Genomic DNA, 17326 nt, shown 5'->3' on the forward strand with positions numbered 1-17326 from the left:
TTTCAAGCTATATACAGTGTGTTCCTGTGTTCACAGGATGTCAAAAAACACATTCTGGAAGACATGGTGAGGATTGGGAAAGAATCTGGTTTGAAGTCATTTGAACAGGTAAGATGCTTGAGAGAACTGAACACCTAAGTCTTTAAACTTGTTAACACCAATATAATCTGACTCTCCAGAAACTGCTTTTAATTTGCATCTGGAAAATTTTTAAAGTGGTGGGCTTTGTTATGTTGTCTGGGTGGTTTTTTTAATAGCCTTGTCTGTTTCAAGGAATGTGGCTTGGCTAGTAACTGTTTACTTTCCAGGTCAAAGACATTGTCATGCACACTGAAATGTTTTCTATTGAAAATGGCCTGCTGACACCAACGCTGAAGGCGAAGAGACCAGAACTGCGAAAATATTTTCAGTCACAGATAGATGAACTCTATGCTAATGCCAAAATGTAACTGAAAATGGAATGAGGAAAGTGGCACACGTCTGATGTCTACTTTGGCCTTCAAATCTGTAATTTGACTACAGCAAACATAGGGAAGGAAACTGTGCAATCATTAACTTGTACAAAAATGGGTACTTGCCATAGAAGCATTGAAGAAATGGAACACTGCCTTACTGTCGAGTTGTGTTGCATACTGTTTTTATGGTGACCTACAATTTCCAAAAAGAGCCTTAACTATAAATGGTAACTATATGTAAGTTATTTAAGACGTCCTTGGCCAAAAATGGGACTCTTTCACCAAGGAGCTAAGGTTTTCTTATTGCCAGCATGTTTGCTGTCTGCAGTGTATTTTTTTCAGTTGTCAATTCCACAAAGGATTTGGCAGGTTTGAAAATGTCTCTTAAGTATCTTGCATCCTCAGAAGGGTTACTTAATTGGTTCAAAAAACCCCAACCACCCCACCACCAAAACAACACCTTTACAGTTGTATAGCTGGTATCATATCTTGCATTAATCCTACTATTAACTGGGGCAAGGCATCTGAGTTTCTTTTCTCCCTTCTGTATCTGCAGCCAGTTCTGAGATGTACTTTTATAAGGTAGAAGTCAGAACTCCGTACAAAGGAGACCAATGAACACAAGTTCCTCAGTAAGTCTGTATATGCTGGTTCTTCACTGAAAGTGGGGATGCAGTTAATTCAGCAAGCCTAGGCTTTGCTATGTTGACACAATGCCGGAGTGGTGCCAGCCCGGAAAATGAAGAGAATCCTAACTCTGGCAACAACACTGGAGACCTAAAAACAAAACCATTCAGGAGGCTGGGCTATGCTAATGGTCAGGTAAACATTGCACCTGTACTAGCCACCTGTTTCCCTGTAACGAACATGTATTTAAAATGCGTATTTTAAAATGTGCCAGGTCCTTTATAAGCAGAAGAGCTTCTGACATAACCTCTCAGTTTTCTGTGCTTTATATATGAGCCACTGAGTATTCTTCACTGAATAGCAAAATAGGTCAGGTAGAATGTTTTTGCCTGATGCTTTGCAGCAATTGGAAGTATTTATATATGCCAACAGAAGTGTGTGTTGGCACAGGATAGGTATTTGTTCAGGGATAAGAACCTAATTCCCAGATAAATTACAAAATAACTATTACCTTTTGTTTGAGAGATCAGCCTTATTACAGCATAAGTCTTTTGCTATCCTTAACAGAGTTGGTTTTGCATTAGCATTCATTGCTGTTTTTTTGAAAACATGGATATATGTAAAATACAAGCACAACAAGGTTTGCACTAAGATTTGTGTGTGATTGTAATGCACTACTCTGTAGCATAATTTCATACTTGTGTGCAGTTAAGGTACACAAATCTGAGTCAACTGTTAGAGCAGTAGTTTGTTACATTGGAATTCAAATGTTTGCTTAGTGTTGGCTATTTCTATGTTTTATAAAACCAAAACAATTTTCAAAACCAATGAAGGAAACCAAAATAAATATTTCTGCATTTCAACGCAGTGAAGTGTTTGTTTATCAAGGAAAGGTGCTGCTGACTAATGAGCCCAGGTGTTACTTGGTAACTGTGACAAGCTGTAAAACTCCACTGACACAAACACACTAAATGAAGGATAAATGCTGGTTGTTGACGCTTTACTTGTGGAAGGTAACTTTCTGCTTTGGTCTGGTATTTATGTGTAAGGTTTTGGCTAGTATCTGTAAGAAAGGGATGCTGTTGTGTGTAACTTGCTCCATCAGTATTCTTAAATGAACAAACAGATCTTTCTTTTTTTGTCTGAAGTATGGTTTCTGATGGGTGGTGTTCTTACCATCATAAATAACTTTTAAGTGAAATCTGAGGATTTCTTAAATCTTACGCTCCTTCTGTGTGGTAGGGGTTGTCATCATTCCTCCCCTTCCCCCTTTATACTGTACATCTGGCTTTAATCAGGGGCGTGGAATGGAAGATTTCATGGGCAGATTTATCAGAACAGGCTCGATGAAGCATCACCAGCAAGACACTGTCTAGAGCTCGGTATTAACGTTCTGAAATAATAAGCACGCCTATGTTACTAGCTGTGGTAGACCTTCTGCTTTTGAGTAGTATCTCCTTTATACATTTCTTTCCTACTGCAGAAAATCTAAACTACGCTTTTTGTCGCTTGTTTGAGTATGGCACTGAGTATGTGTGTATGCTGCTTGGAAAGAGTGTGAAGTGTCACCACACCTCTCCTAACAGAGATGGTTGGCAGCTGGATCTAAGGGTTTTGTTCTTAACACATCCTATCAAAGAAAGCTTTCTTGAAAAGCCATTTTTATCCCACAGAAACAAAGCTGTGCGGTATGTAGTCTGTACCACTGCTTGTTACCCCTTCAGTTCATGGACTGCTAAATGGGGCTGGGTGCTATAACCAGCAAATTAGAGCTATAAAGAGAACTCACCACTGTTAATCCTAAAAGTGCTGTTTCACAGTGGCTTAGTTTATTTGGTTGGACAAAGGGGGTTGGGGGTGGGTGGGCAGCAGCAGGTGATACTTGAAAGAACGCTCTTCCTTACCTATGGATGAAGAAATATGGCCTGAAAAGCATCCCTCCAACTAGTAAGACTTCTGACAAATTGCTGAATCTCCTGTTAACAATTTAATTGCAGAGTAACTTAAATGTCAGAGCTGGAATGACAGGTTTCCAGTCTGAATCCTACTTTTTTTGCCACACATGTTTTTTTGTATGTCTTGATTAATTTTCTGAACTGCTGCAAGGTTTTTTTTTTACCTTAGATTTCAGGTAATCTTTATAGAAATCACCTAAATGCACTTGTTCTAGATAGGAAGTGGAACCTTGGCCTACTCGTATGGTGCCACCCACGTACAGCACCAGCCCAGGGCATGGGGGTCGGAGAGGAGAAAACAGGGGTGGTGGCTGGGGGGAGATTTTTGTGGGTTTTTTTTCGGGTTTTTTTTTCCTTTTTTTTTTTTTTTCGGGGGGGGGTCGTGTGGATGGGTTATTATTTGTATTGGTTTTTCTCAATGTAGTCAGATTAGTTGGTAGAAAAAAGTCGGGGCGAGGGCTAGGTGAATTCTGGAAGAGTGGATCCAGAACGTGCTGAGCATCGTGGGTGCGCTCGGGCACTTAAAAAAAAATATCTTGGTATGTGGGACGGGGAAACGGTCTCTTCCCAGGTGGGGGGGGAAGCGCCCGGCGATGCCGCGGGCCCGTAACTTGGTGGTCCGCTGTGGAGCGATCCGCGGGCACAGGCGTCCCCAGCCGGGCCGCCTTCCCGCCGCCAGCGCGCCCGCCTCCTGCCGCCCTTCCGCGCCGCCGGGCCCGGCCCCCTCGCGCCCCGCTTCCCCTTCCGGCGCCGCGCCGCCTCCCCGCGCCTGCCCTTCGGTTTGAATCGCGGCGGGAAGGCGCTGCCGGCGGGTGAGTCCCTGCGGGGGGCGGGCCCAGGGGCGCCGGTGGCCGCGGGGACCCGGGGAGAGCGGGGGGCCGCCGCCCGCCTTCCCGCCTTCCGGGCCGCGGGGCTCCTGGCGCTGGGCCGCGGCCGCTGCTGCCGGGCCGGGGCCTCCCGCCTGAGGGGAGCGGCGGCCGGGAAGCGGAGTGAAGGTGTCGGTGGCGTTCCGCGCCGTCTTGCTTTGTGTTTTTAATGTTAATGTCTCGTTACGAACTTAGGCGTGCTGTGGCGGGCGGCGGGCTCGTCTGACAGAGCGAGCTTCGCCCCTTTTGAAGCGGGTTACGCGTCGTGTGTGGAATTAACAAAGATTTCCCGTTCTGCCCCAGGTGCTGAGCCGGAGAGAGCAGGTTCATGTTGGGGACAATTTTTTCAGTAATTTCATCCTCGGTTATATATTTAAGCAGCATATACCGGACAGTGAAATGTCCACAAAGAAGAAAAGGAAGATAAATCATTCTAGCCATAAATCCAAGGTGAGTTTTGCTGGGCTGAGCAGGATTATAGCAGTGGTGCCGGGGCCCTGGTGCGGGGCTGTTTGGCAGGGGTGCGGGGAGCTGCGCTGCGCACTCCCTGCTGGTGCACCTCTGGGGGAGTCTGGGGGGTTCTTACCTTTTATTTTTTTTCTTTTAGGAGTTACTACATCACCAGGCAAAAGTTTGAAAATGGTCTTGTAAAATTCGAAAGAGGACAGGGCACAAGGGCACCTAGGGATGGGCCAAGGGGTAACTGCTTTAAACTGAAAGAGGGTAGATCTAGATTAGATATTGGGAAGAAATCCTTCACCGTGAGGGTGCCGAGACACTGGCCCAGGCTGCCCAGAGCAGCTGTGGGTGCCCCATCCCTGGCAGTGTTCCAAACCAGTCTGGATGGGGCTGGGAGCAACCTGGTCTGGTGGGAGGTGCCCCTGCGCATGGCAGGGGGTTGGAACTAGATGATCTTGAAGGTCCCTTCCAACCTAAACCATTAAACTACTCCCTGAACAGGAACAGCTGGACACAGCACATATTTGTCTTTGTGATCTAGCTTTGTAACAGTAAAAGGAACCACTAGCATTAGCTAACAGAATGTACTTAGGGTGTAAAAGGGCTACAAATGGCAGGGGGGGTTGGAACTAGATGATCTTGAAGATCCCTTCCAACCTAAACCATTCTACCATTCTGTCAACAACTTATAGAGGAAATTGTTGATGTGTCTATATTTGGTACCGTAACAAAACTTGGAGGCACTGTAAGTGCTGTAAAATTAAAAGCTCGGGAAGTCAGTGTTTTCTGGGACATAATTCTGTTTCCATGCATACATGCAAATTGGTGGGGAAACTCCCATGCTAATGGCGTGAATGACACATTTACCAAATATTTGTAGGGGAGGTTTAGATTGGATATTGGGAAAAATTCCTTCGCTTTAAAGGGTTAAGCATTGGAACAGGCTGCTCAGGGAGGTGGGAATCATCATTTGTGTAAATGCAGTGCTTAGGGACATGGTTTAGTGGTGGGCTTGGCAGACACTTAGACTTGATGATCTCAAAGGTCTTTTTCCAACCTAAACGATTCGGTGATTCTATAAAGTAACACCATTCTCTTCTACCCTTCTGCTTTGTGGAAGTGTCTGTGTAATCCTTGATTTATAAATTCCGCTTTTTGTAAGAAGTTACACTATAGCTTTTACATTTTTTAAAGTGAACATAAATAAATTGAAAAAGGTTGGAAAATTATGTAGGACAAAGATGAAAGAAGAAGTATTTTAATGCCTGAAAAGAAAAAGCCCACAGATCATAGAAAAACAGGGTATTAGGCTGTTACAATATTTTTTTGCCGTATACACGTAGTTTTAATAAAATAAGATAAAGCTTGCACTAAGTCTAGTATCAAAAACAGCAGAATATATCAGTTTTATACCATCAGTTCTCTTAGGGGAAAAAAAAACCTAGCCTGAGGAAAAAACCATATGCTTCAAATACTTTATATCATAGCTGAGTAGTTGATATGGTCCTGGTTAAATGTATTTCTAGTCCAATGTTCTTGAAAGTCATTGTCATATTTAATCTGGTTTACACTCGAAAAGCTGGATGAACTAGCTGTTAATTTCATACCCATCCAGGAACACAAAGCTAAGTCCCACCCTCCGCGGAAAGTACTTCCACTTGAGGAACCAGATGTCTCAAGGATACTGAAGGTAGCAGAAGACAATCAACTTGAGGACCTTAACGATTCATTTGGTTAGTATCAACTTGAATGTCACTTAATGTGTGATTTTCATGAACAAACCACATGGGCAAAAAATTTCAATGCTTACCTAGGGAAAAGTGTTGTTTCTTTGCCAGAGAAAGATACGGGCAGGAGAGACAGCAGGGGTTTTTTTAAGAGCGATGTTATTTTCTGTCATTTAGGCAGTAACAAGAATGATACTGTAACGTAAAAGTCCATGGAAAGGTACTGACTATTCACACAATATAACATTGCAATTGTGTAGGGTTTTACATTTAAATATGGAAGTTTGAGTCTTAAGTTATTCTCTATTGCTACACAAATTACGCAGTGAGATTTTTGCTCTTGTAAGAGTATTCATGGCAGCAAACCTAAGATATTCACGATTTATTCTGCCACTTTCGAATGTTACTCTAAAAAGTAACATAAACACATACTATTTTTGGTGAAACATTAAAGCCACTTTCACGCTCTGTATGGGACTTGTGTAATGAGGCCTCAGTATACTGGAAGAGAATCAACTTAGACAGAATAGGTGCCCCTGTGTGAAGTCCTCTGTTCTTAAATATGCCAATACTGGTGAGAAAAATGTTTGAAAAAACATATAATTAGAAACTGTAGAAGAAAGGTTGATCGGTTTCCCAGCTGTAATAGTTACTACTCTAAGAAAATGATGGAAATACACATGCAACTGCTAGAAACAGCATTGAAAATGAGGTATAAAGAACAATATAGCAAAAAGGGTTGTCATAAGGAAAAGACTGGAAAACGAAAAGCTCTTCCTCACTTCTGTGGTATGTATTAAAGCTATAAAAATGATGCCAGCTAACACTGATGTAAGCTAACACTGAATTTTTGTGTCAGTGTGCTTGAAAAAAGAAACCTGTACTATGGAAGGCATACTAAAACCTTATAGTTCTCAGAGTCCTTATCTATTTTGGTAGCTACCTTCAGGAATTCTGCACTTACAAACATGCTGTAGCAGCTGTAACTGCTGCCTCATAGCATCCAATAAAGCAGCCAAAAATCCATATATATAAAAAAAAAAAGGGTATAGTTTAGAAAGTAGTTGTTTAAATGTGTAGAAGATTAGTGTATGCTATAGCAAAGAGAGACTTCAAATAAACTTCAAACAGAATGTTTTGCTTGCTATATGCCATATGTATGTGCTGAGCTTTCCTGCACCTTTGGTTTCAGTTTGTAAAGAAATAGCAGGTGGATGAGTACAGAAACTATGAAGCTTTTCACTATATATATTTTTCCTAATGCTCAAATAATACTTTTAACAAGACTTCCTTTGCATCAGTGAGCAAACCACAAATATTTTAACTAACTGCTTAATGGCAGACAGCGCTTGCATGTCCGTGCTCTTTGCCTGAACAGATGGGAACAGTTTTCATCCAGCTTATTTCCTGTTCTTTATAGATCACCCTTTGCACAGTACTGCTGTGGATGCTTATGGAGAAGAGTGTTCACAAAACAAGTCACTTGGTCATGTTTCATCACAGCAAAGGAAAAAACCAGAAAGAAGGTCTGGTGAAAAAAATAATTGCCGGCATTTAATTTAATCGTTAGATTTTTAGATTAAATAGGAAGAATCTTCTGTTTGTCAGTTTTCCCTAGACGCTTATTAAACAGATGCTTTAACTCAAAATTTCCCAGATGAGAAACAAAAAAGTAAGTAAGGTTGCGGAATGCAGGAGAAAAAAAAGAAGAAATTAAGACTCTGCCTTCTGTAAGCAATACATTGACTTAAGTACTTACTGAATTTTTCTAATACAGAAGGATTTAAAAATACCTCTGTGAGGTATTGATTAGTTCTCTAAATGCTGGTGTCTAAAGTTAAAAGATGAAAAATTGAAAAATACGTAGAAGCCAGTTAAATTATATGTAACAAAGAAAAATATTTTTTAAATCTGTTAATGGAAATTTTTGTATATCTCCCATTTGTTAAATCAAATTTGGTTTAAATCTGAAATAGTTCTTATTTGAATGAAATAGCAAGACAGCAACAGTGCTTGTGTGATAGTATGTATTTTTTTATGTTTTTTGATTTCCAGCCCTGCCCCTCACCAAGAAAGCCTTCTCCATTCCTGCTAAAGTATCCTCAGTAATAATAATTTTGTCTTTGTTTCAAAGTTTCTGCTCAAAACAACATGGCTATCCCAGTGGTCAGTTAGTAATAGATTCTGAATTGTCATAAGGGTTGCTGTTGAGGGATAAAGATTCTGTTCCCTTTACGTGCTATTTGCATTTTTTTTATGCAATCTATTTAGGAAACACAAACTAAGTTACATAGCAGTACAAAATGTTCCCCAAAACACGAGATTTTGTTGTGTGTAGGACTGAAGATCAGTCTTTCTTAGTGTGTAGTGGGTTTACGTGTGGATATTTTTATTTTCCTAGGAAAAAAAAACGCATCCACTCAAAACCATCTGATAGTGATGTTCAGAAATTCAGCTCATCTGATCCTGAAGATGAACCCCCCAAGGATAATGTGGTACAGAAAAAGTTGCATGAGTATTATCAGTCAATTTAGTTTTAGCTTGCTTAATGCCATGCCCACCTTAGAGGCAGGGGAGAGGAAGACCTTTCCTTTGTTACTTAGTACTTAATTGTATCTGAAATAATTAATCCTCAAAGTATTCCTGTGAGATGGCCAAGTGAAATGCTTAAAGCTACAGTCATCATGTCAATAGGGAATATAATAGCCAAATGTTCCTAGGTCCTGGCCCATTCTCTTACTCATTTGGGTTCTTTTTTTCTTTCAAATGTCTTATTCGTATCTGGAATATATGTTCTTAAATAATGGCATACTAAATGAAATATAAATCCTTTGTACTTGTTCAGTATTGAAGTAAAACGTATTTAGGAGAGAACTCAATTTTTAATTGATAAAATTACTTTTGAATGTATATTAGAATTAAACAAAACCCACTCGGTTTTGAATGAGTGGTTTTCCACACTTAGACCACACCTCGTGTAAAATGCTTTTGGCCCACTTAGCTTCCAGGCATACAGAGGAAGTTAACTGTCTGCAGACTTGAGAAAGCAGATCTGTGATAAAAGAAGCTATGCAGTAGATGCATAGAAGTTTTTTACGTATTGAAACGTGCTGGAATTGTTGAAAATCGTGTCATAAAATTCAGTAGAGTGTTAGTCTTTCATCAGTAAACTGCGTGTATGCAGCAGTCGTGTGGAAAGTGCTGCTGGTGTTACAAAGTAGGGAAAGAATTGGGACAGAATGTGAGTGAAGAGGAAGGCGAGCGGGTGCTGTTGATCAGAGATGTGAATCCTGGGCGATGACTATGCTGGACCGAGGGCCCGTGGGCTCCTTAAAATGTTCTGCTCTGGCTACACGGCCAGTGGCTGACGTATCAGTTGGTCGTTGTAGTCAGGCAGCTGCTGTCCCTCAGCAGCATGATCGCTGTGCTGTGATTCTGACAAAATAGGCCTAAGTAAATATTACTGATGTTTCAGTCAGGAAATGCTTTCCTGCATTCTGCCTAATTGCCATCTCTCAGGATTTTAAATTAGTAAACCTAGGGTGGTTTTTTTTGAAGTTAATCTGCTTTTTGTATCACAGAAGGCTCTGAACACTACTCAACTCCAGGCGAAAAAAAAAGCGACAACCTTCAGAGGACAGCACATCCGATCTTTCTGGTAAAGTACTTTTCAAACTCCCATTTAGCTTTTCCTCATTTCAGATGAATGCTTTTTCCTAACTTCGTGGGTTTCGTTTCCAGTATGTAGCAACATACCGCTTCTAGAAATGGGTGATTTTAGTTTGTTTTGGTATAGACACTCATTAGCAATTGTTAAATTGAGGGGCTTGTGTGCCACACAGCTCTGATCCCTGTGGTTTGCATCCCTGGACTTGCCTATTGCTCCCTTGAGGAGGTAAAGCACAACCGTGCGCTATCCCTCGCACACAGCCTGGCTCCTTGTGGAGGAAAGCTTGGATCCATGGGCATGGAGCTGTAAGACGTTTCAGTACATGCCTGGGTCTGGAAGCCTGGAGCACCAGCTGTGGGGCAGAACTCGGAGCGCCTCTGGCTTACAGCATAGGCACAGCTGTTAGTTTAAAGATCTTTGAGACAGGGAGCTTCAAGACAGTGGAATTTCTTGTACATAGAAACTGTTTCTCAGGTGTCATCTTGCTTCCTTTGAATGGTACCCTGTCACTTTCAAGTGCTAGATTTACATTTGGGAGTCTGTGAAGAACCAGGGTTTCACTTTTTGTGGAATTAGTTAATAATGCTATTGCAAAGTTTTAAGAAACCTATTTGTATATAGCTTTTTTTTGAAGCATATATAGTGTTAATACAAAATGTTTACAGGTATAACAATTCATGATTCTTTGAGTAATGCAGGTTGCCCAAACTCAGGCTGACAGTTTTACGGCATGGCTATATCTACACTACACTCTGTAGTTATCAGTTAGTTTACGTAAGTGCTCTTGGACTTGCTTGAAATGATGAAGAATAAGTAGTAAGTTTTATACGATTGGTCATCCAAATTCTAAAGTGTTCCCAGATAAATCTGTCACAGTTGCTCCGCCAAAACCAGATGAAATAATTCATATATCCCTCTTCTCAAGTTTCATATTAAAATGTTCATGACTTTTTGGTGGTTATTTTAATGGTGGGCACAATAACTTTTCTATTATTTTAGAATATGTACCTGACTTGTGCAATGCTTGTCTTCATTCTGTTGTTTCAGAGGATGGCCCATGTTCTGTACAGCTTTGGTGTCCCAAAGAGCTGAAGAGATCTTCTAGAGATATTACAGAACTGGATGTTGTTCTGGCTGAATTTGAGAAGATAACAGCAAATTACAAGTAAATATTCTGATTTCCTATGGCTGAATACTCAGTTTTTAAAACAAATTACCGATGTCTTTGCTAATGGGCTGCCCTTTAGGGAACAGCAGTATTGCATGGTTACATTCTGATGTTATTTTAATGATTATTATTAGGTTTGTGTGATCCAAATATTTTTTCATGTGTGATCCTCCAGGATCCGCCACATTAAGTTGCCTCCAGGGATTTGATATTTTTCCAGACATAAGAACATGACATCTCAGCTGATGTTTTTTAATGTAGAAATTAAGCTATTACAAGTACATGAAAGATCTGCAGTTGCTTCTGTTACTAGCTGCTTAACATTGGGTTTTATTCGTTACTCAAAGGAATGTTTTTGGATGAGACTTCTCCTTTACTAAATCAAATGGGTTGTGTTTTCTCCCTCTGACTTCTCCAGACCAAGCATAGAATCTAACATTTGCAAAAAAGCTATCAATGGCTTCTGTTCTGCTTTCAAGGGCCAGATCGCCGATCTTGTGAGTACAGCATAAATAAAATCAGTTTTGTGATAGTGGTTATAGAGCTGTATATTACATTGTAATCAAAATGCTCTGGTTTTTTATTGTTCTTTCCACAATTATTTTATGATACTTCGAATTTGCTAATCTCTTGTCAGGATAAATATCACGAGAACAGTTTGTTGTGTGCAGGTTATGATTTGCTGCCTCTGTGCTGGCTTTCATGAGAATTGCCTTTAGACACAACACTGCTGTCATGCAAGTATGTTGCAAAATTGTCAGCTTTGAGAATAGGGAAGCATCTAATAATTCTGAAGTGTTTGTTATATTGTTGTGGTTTAACACCTGACAGCAGCTAAGTACCACACAACTGCTCACTCACTTCTCCCTGCCCCTGCCTTGGGATGGGGAGGAGAATTGGAAAAAAGGTAAAAATTATAGTTGGGAAAAGAACAGTTTAGTAATTGAAATAAAGTAATAATAATAATAATGAAGAGGAGAGGGAGGAATAAAACCCAAGGGGAAAAAAACCCCAAGTGATGCACAATGCAATTGCTCACCACCCGCTGACCGATGCCCAGCCAGGCCCCCAGCAGGAATTGGCAGCTCCCAGCCAGCTTACCCCAGTTTATATACTTTCTATGGTACAGAATATCCCTTTGGCTAGTTTGGGTCAGCTGTCCTGGCTGTGCTCTTTTCTGGCTTCTTGTGTACGTCTTCTTTGACAGAGTATGGGAAACTTGGAAAGTCCTTGATTTTGGACTAAGCACTGCTTAGCAACAATGAAAACATCAGTGTGTTATCAACATTCTCATTCTAAATCCAAAACACAGCACTGTACCAGCTGCTAAGTAGAAAATTAACTATCCCGGCTGAAACTAGGACCCTTACCTAGAGCATTATGTAGTAAACCTGGAGAGCTGCGTAATTTGAATGAGCAAACACTTATGACAAACGCGGGACTAAAAAGCTCACAGACTAGAATTTGAGGAGGTTGATGATTTAGTCTTTATACTGTGTCTCAGTGACTCGTGCAGAGGCACCTGGCTAAGGCCTTTAACGTAGTTCAGTGAAAATCATCCTTTTTTAATGAACAGTTTGAACCTAACTGTAAAAAGCTTATTAGCTTGGAAGACTTAAGATTTTTTTCTTACTAATTACAGCATGTAAAATAAACTCAGAACGTTGTAGGAGTTGTGATAAGTACAACGGACAAGTACTAAAAGTAAAACATAGTCCTAGTGATTCACTAGAGTGAGTAAGTTTTAAAACGACTAGATTTATAATTTTTATATAAAGTTAAAGAAAAATTAAGCTGGCTAGTATCACGCTACTCGGTACAAGGAGTATTACTTGCACTAACTCGTGCAAGATGACTAATTTTGTGCAACAGTCTTCCTCTGGGAGGGTGAGGAGGGAGGAAAGAATTGATAGACAACTGATACACCTGTAGCCTTCCTTTGAATCAGTGTTGGTGTTTTTAAATAGCTTTTTATGTTATTCCAAAGTAATTCTTGCACCCATGTTTTTAGGAGGGTAGTGGTGAAATCAAGATCCGTAATCTATATTTTTTTTTCCTCTAGATAGTAGAAGCCCAGCAATTAAAGGATATAAAGAAAAAAAATGCTAAGGTAAATACATATATATCACTAGATTGTACCGCATATAGAGGTTGGCAGTGAAATTTCAAGAAATTGACTAGAAGAAATAAAATAATTCACAGAAAAGTGTGCACTGTACTACAGAATCAACTGCACAAATAGAGGATAGGGAACTACCAGAGATTTTTTGGAAAAGATCTCAGTAAACACAGTGGATCGCAAACTCCCATCGGCTGTATACTGCCGCTCTGGTGTAAAAAGAAGGAATGTGCATTAGAATGTGTAGGTATCTGTGCATGTGAATTTTTGGTTTGGTTTTTTTTTTTAAATGAACACTGGTGAGGCATCTGGAGAGAGCTAACCTTCAAGCATAGATTAATATGGAGTCTAGGAGAGCAGCGAAGATAGTGACCTGTGAGGACAGAATTGATTTGTTTAGTTTAAAGGAGAGAAGTCTAAGGGACATAAATGTATATGCAAACTTTCTGTTCAGAGGAAGGCAGTTCCTCTGTTCGTTCAGAGCGTGTAGTAATTGACTGAAAATGCAACAGGGGAATGTCGACAGGAGGAGGAACTAGTGTAAGAGCAGAAAACATTGCAGTGGTTTCATCGGGAGAGAGGTGAATGCACTACAGCAGAGATATAGAAGAGCAGGTTGGGCACTGTCTGACAGAGGTTTTCTGCCCAGATTAACATCTCCCACAAACTTTGATGACAAAATAGCTTTTAACAAGTAAAGTCAACAGAAAGCTTAGCCTGGGAGGTAGCAGTTAATGTGCTAAAGTCGTCTTAATTGGAGGTGGTATGATAAGCTACTCTGCATGTAAAAATTAAAAGTTTAATACACATCTAGCATTTACAGCCACTCAGCCTTTTTCTGCCTCATGCATTTGTTTAAAATGAGATTTGTGGTTGCTAAATTTAAATTTATGATTAATTTTGGGGTTTTTTTTAATTGGACATATTAAAGCTTAATTATGCTTAGTTTCTTAGTTATGGCAATCATACTGAACATATATTTGTATTAGACTGCATTTTTAAAACAGAAACCATCAAAAACCTGCTGGAGTCGGTCATGTTTGAATTCAAAATGTCATAAATTCCTTTTGTATGCTTGTAAATCTGGTGTTCCTTAAGAGACATTTTGGATGGGGAGGTGAGAGTTTGACATTGTAAAGAGCTTTAAAGTATAAAATACAAACGTAAAATATGGCAGTATATAAGGTCTGGTATCATGGAATCTCCCACACCCAGCATCAGGGTGTGATAAAACCTCAAAGAAAAAAAGCCAATGAAATTTGAGTTGTTTGCCTTTGAAGTTACAGAAACCATTTCAAAGACTTGTCTCACTCTTTGTTTCAGGTAGTAAAAGACATCAGTAAGAAAAGCCAGCAACTGTTGCAACTCAGAGAAGAGCTCATTAGGTATGTTTCTAATGATGCACAATAATAGCCTGAAGAACTCGTGGAGTCTGGCGTTTTGTAACTCAGAAGTGAAAGTAACCTTTTTTTGTTCTTTAATTTCATTTGATGAAACTCTACTGTTCTGTATTCCTTTCTGTTTTTACAAAAGCTCAGGATAGCCTCTCCTTTCCGTATTTCAGTTGCCTAGATAGTAATTCTCGCAAGTTCTCTTAGCTAACTAGCTACTGGAATGGTATTTCAGACCATATGTTCATGAGAAGAATGCCAATGTTACAATGGGAATTGAAAAGACAAGGAATCACAAATTTACAAAGATAATACAGGGGGCTTTTTTGGTTTTGAGGTGGGAGAATGTATTTCATCTCTGCAGTCTGGCTGGGATGCCTCAGAGTACACGGTTTGCTTCCATCTCATGGGGCCAGACAATTCACATTCTCTAATTTAGATACACAGCACAAAAATTATGTTCTTTAGAAGAACCGTGAGACTTCCCCAAACCCAGCTGGTTACTAGTGACAAGCTTTACACCGAAGCTGCGTATAACGTGCGTGCTGTAAGTTAACCCCGTAGGGAGCCACGGGCTTGGATCCACAAAGGCAGACTAAAAGCCCTTTCTCTACAGCCATGAGAGTCTTGGGGTTTTTTTGCAGCACTATGGACAAACTTCACTCAACTAGTTAAAGGCATCTCTCGATATGGGTTTGAACGCCCTCACAGGTTGAAAGCTTTCTTCACATTTTTTATTTGTTGGTTTTAATCCTTTGCTCATCTTAGGAAAGCTTTTTTTGCTGCAACGCTGTTAAATGAAAGTGGCTGTTGGTGTTCAGGTTTTGGAGTGCGATGTTAATGGGTTGAGCCCTCCGGTTCATTTAGGCGGGGTGTACATAGTTTGCAGATCCTGAATATGCTTCAGCGTAAGCACTGAACACTGCAGCCTGCGAGCAGGTGTGTACAGAAACAGAGCACCAGGTACTTCAGAAACTTTACTTGGAAAAACTGAAGTGCTTGAGAGATTGGCTATATTGTCAGACTCAAAAGATGAGATGCGGAAAAAAATGTAGGGGTTTTTTTGTAGGGCTTTGGACCCATGGTCCTGTTTAAATAACATGCTAGTTGTTCCAATTAAACAGTGTGTTATGGTAATCTGTGGTTTGTATTTCTGACCAACCTTTCCCTTAAGTCTTCTTCGGAGGAAATGTTACTCATGAATAAATACCCAGATATAGTTGGCAAAGCCTTGATCTTTTTCAGAGCTGAACCACAACTGATACAACTAAAAAGAGAGTATGCTGAGATGCAGGAAAGGACATCTGCCTTGAGACAAGCAACTGAATTTGTTACTGGTTTAAAGGAGCTACAACAAGACTATCTGGAGTATAGAGAAGAAAACCCAAAAGAAAAAGAGATAGTAAGTACATATTTTTCCATGTGTTTCCGAACTGTTAGGGATCAGTCCCCCAGTCCTTTATTTTTTCCTGGACAGATGGGCATTTCTATTAATGTTTAACTTTACATTAAAAAGCAATACTTTGTTAATTGTCTTTGTGGAAGCAACTTGAGAATCGTTGTTGTAACTGTACTGTAGTATCTCACTGTCACGACTCAAAAGGAGTCGTCTGGGACGACCTCCCTCCCCTTGGGACCAATGACCCGTGTCTGTGATACCCTTGCACTGAATTAAGGTGAAACAACAGCAACCAGTTTAATGATTTATTAATACAAAATACAAGGCATGTTGTTAGATATGGTAGCTCAATGGGGATGACTTTAACTGGATAAGCAAGTCCCATGCCACAGGTTTTTACTTAATCCGGTCACTATTCAATGAAGAGAGGGAGAGGAGAAGGGAGAGTGAGGGCGGGGAGAGAGATAACAAGAGATCACCACCCATGGATCCAGCAGCATCCTGTTGGTCCTCCACCCTGAGTCTTGGCGGTGGTGGTCCCACCCAAGCTTTCATCGTTGGGTTTTACGCTCTCGAGAGGACACATCCTCATCAGGGGGTCCTCATGGGTGGTTGTGAGGGGTGAGCGCCCCCAAAAGCTTTGGACAGCCCCTGCCGTGCGTCTGAGCAGTTGCCTTCTGTTCCTGCAGAAGTTTCTTCCAGGAAGCACTAGCTAGATCTCACCTTTGCCAGACCTAAAGCCATTGCAGGCCTGTGGTTGTAGTTACCAAGTTAGACAGCAGCAGCTCACTTTGCAGCAACAGTTCATTTCAGTTCCTCTCCAATTTGTGAGAACAAATTGTATTTCAGCACCAGTGTAACTTCTCCTGTAGCGTTAGAACTCCTTCCCCCCTGACTGTGGCTCCTGACCTGGTGTGGTGTTCCCTGCAGACAACGCTGCACGCCTGCCCTGTGTAAGGGAAACGCTGCCATTTCAGAAGACTCTAGTGTTGGCTTGTTCTTCATTTTTGAAAATCATGTTGCACCACTTCAGACAGAGAAAAAAAGAAATGCAGATATTTCAGTGATTTTTCCAAGAGTTAAAAATGTTGCCTGTCATTTTATTTCCTTAACAACAGTATGGACTTTCCAGCCTCCCTGCTCTTCTGGTGGAGTCGCGGAGAATTCTAGGAGCAGAAGGACACTTTCAGAATATTAATAGGAAACTGGAAGAGGCTCTGGCTGTACAAAGAGGGAAGTTATCAGAGAAACATTAAGTGTTTTTTAATAGACTTTTTGATGTTCATTAGGAACAAGTATTAGAAATGTCAGTGCTTAAAGCTTGTTTAATCATCGTTGCTCTATTTTGCTTCAATGTTTAAAAGAAGTCACTGACTTAATCAGAGATTGTATCTTTCTATTGTCAAATAGTTTGTGGGAGAACTTAGTGAAATTAATAAAATTGCAGTTCTAGTTAAAGCAGTAAATTTTCTGTGCTCTGTGAGCAATGC

At 40.5% G+C, this 17326-nt stretch overlaps 2 protein-coding genes across 3 annotated transcripts in view; both read left to right on the forward strand.

Moving 5' to 3' along the window:
- ACSL1 (acyl-CoA synthetase long chain family member 1) overlaps positions 1–1946 on the forward strand; it is a 42685-nt gene extending 40739 nt beyond the window's left edge. For both annotated transcript variants that reach the window (XM_037398773.1, XM_037398784.1), the window contains exons 20-21: positions 37–108; positions 309–1946. In XM_037398773.1, the coding sequence (XP_037254670.1) occupies positions 37–108; positions 309–449 (213 nt within the window). In that variant the 3' untranslated portion in view covers positions 450–1946. The remainder of the gene's footprint in view (positions 1–36; positions 109–308) is intronic.
- Positions 1947–3749: 1803 nt separating this feature from the next.
- On the forward strand, positions 3750–17288 carry CENPU (centromere protein U). The gene is given in 13 exon segments (XM_037398859.1): positions 3750–3849; positions 4207–4353; positions 5978–6095; positions 7510–7615; positions 8491–8584; positions 9671–9700; positions 9702–9747; positions 10807–10924; positions 11346–11424; positions 12990–13037; positions 14370–14431; positions 15683–15839; positions 16955–17288. Coding segments are annotated over 12 exon segments (1047 nt in total). The 5' UTR covers positions 3750–3849; positions 4207–4302; the 3' UTR covers positions 17093–17288.
- Positions 17289–17326: the final 38 nt, after the last annotated feature.

Source organism: Falco rusticolus, chromosome 1 (genome assembly GCF_015220075.1).
Source record: "Falco rusticolus isolate bFalRus1 chromosome 1, bFalRus1.pri, whole genome shotgun sequence".
Taxonomy (NCBI): Eukaryota; Metazoa; Chordata; class Aves; order Falconiformes; family Falconidae; genus Falco; species Falco rusticolus.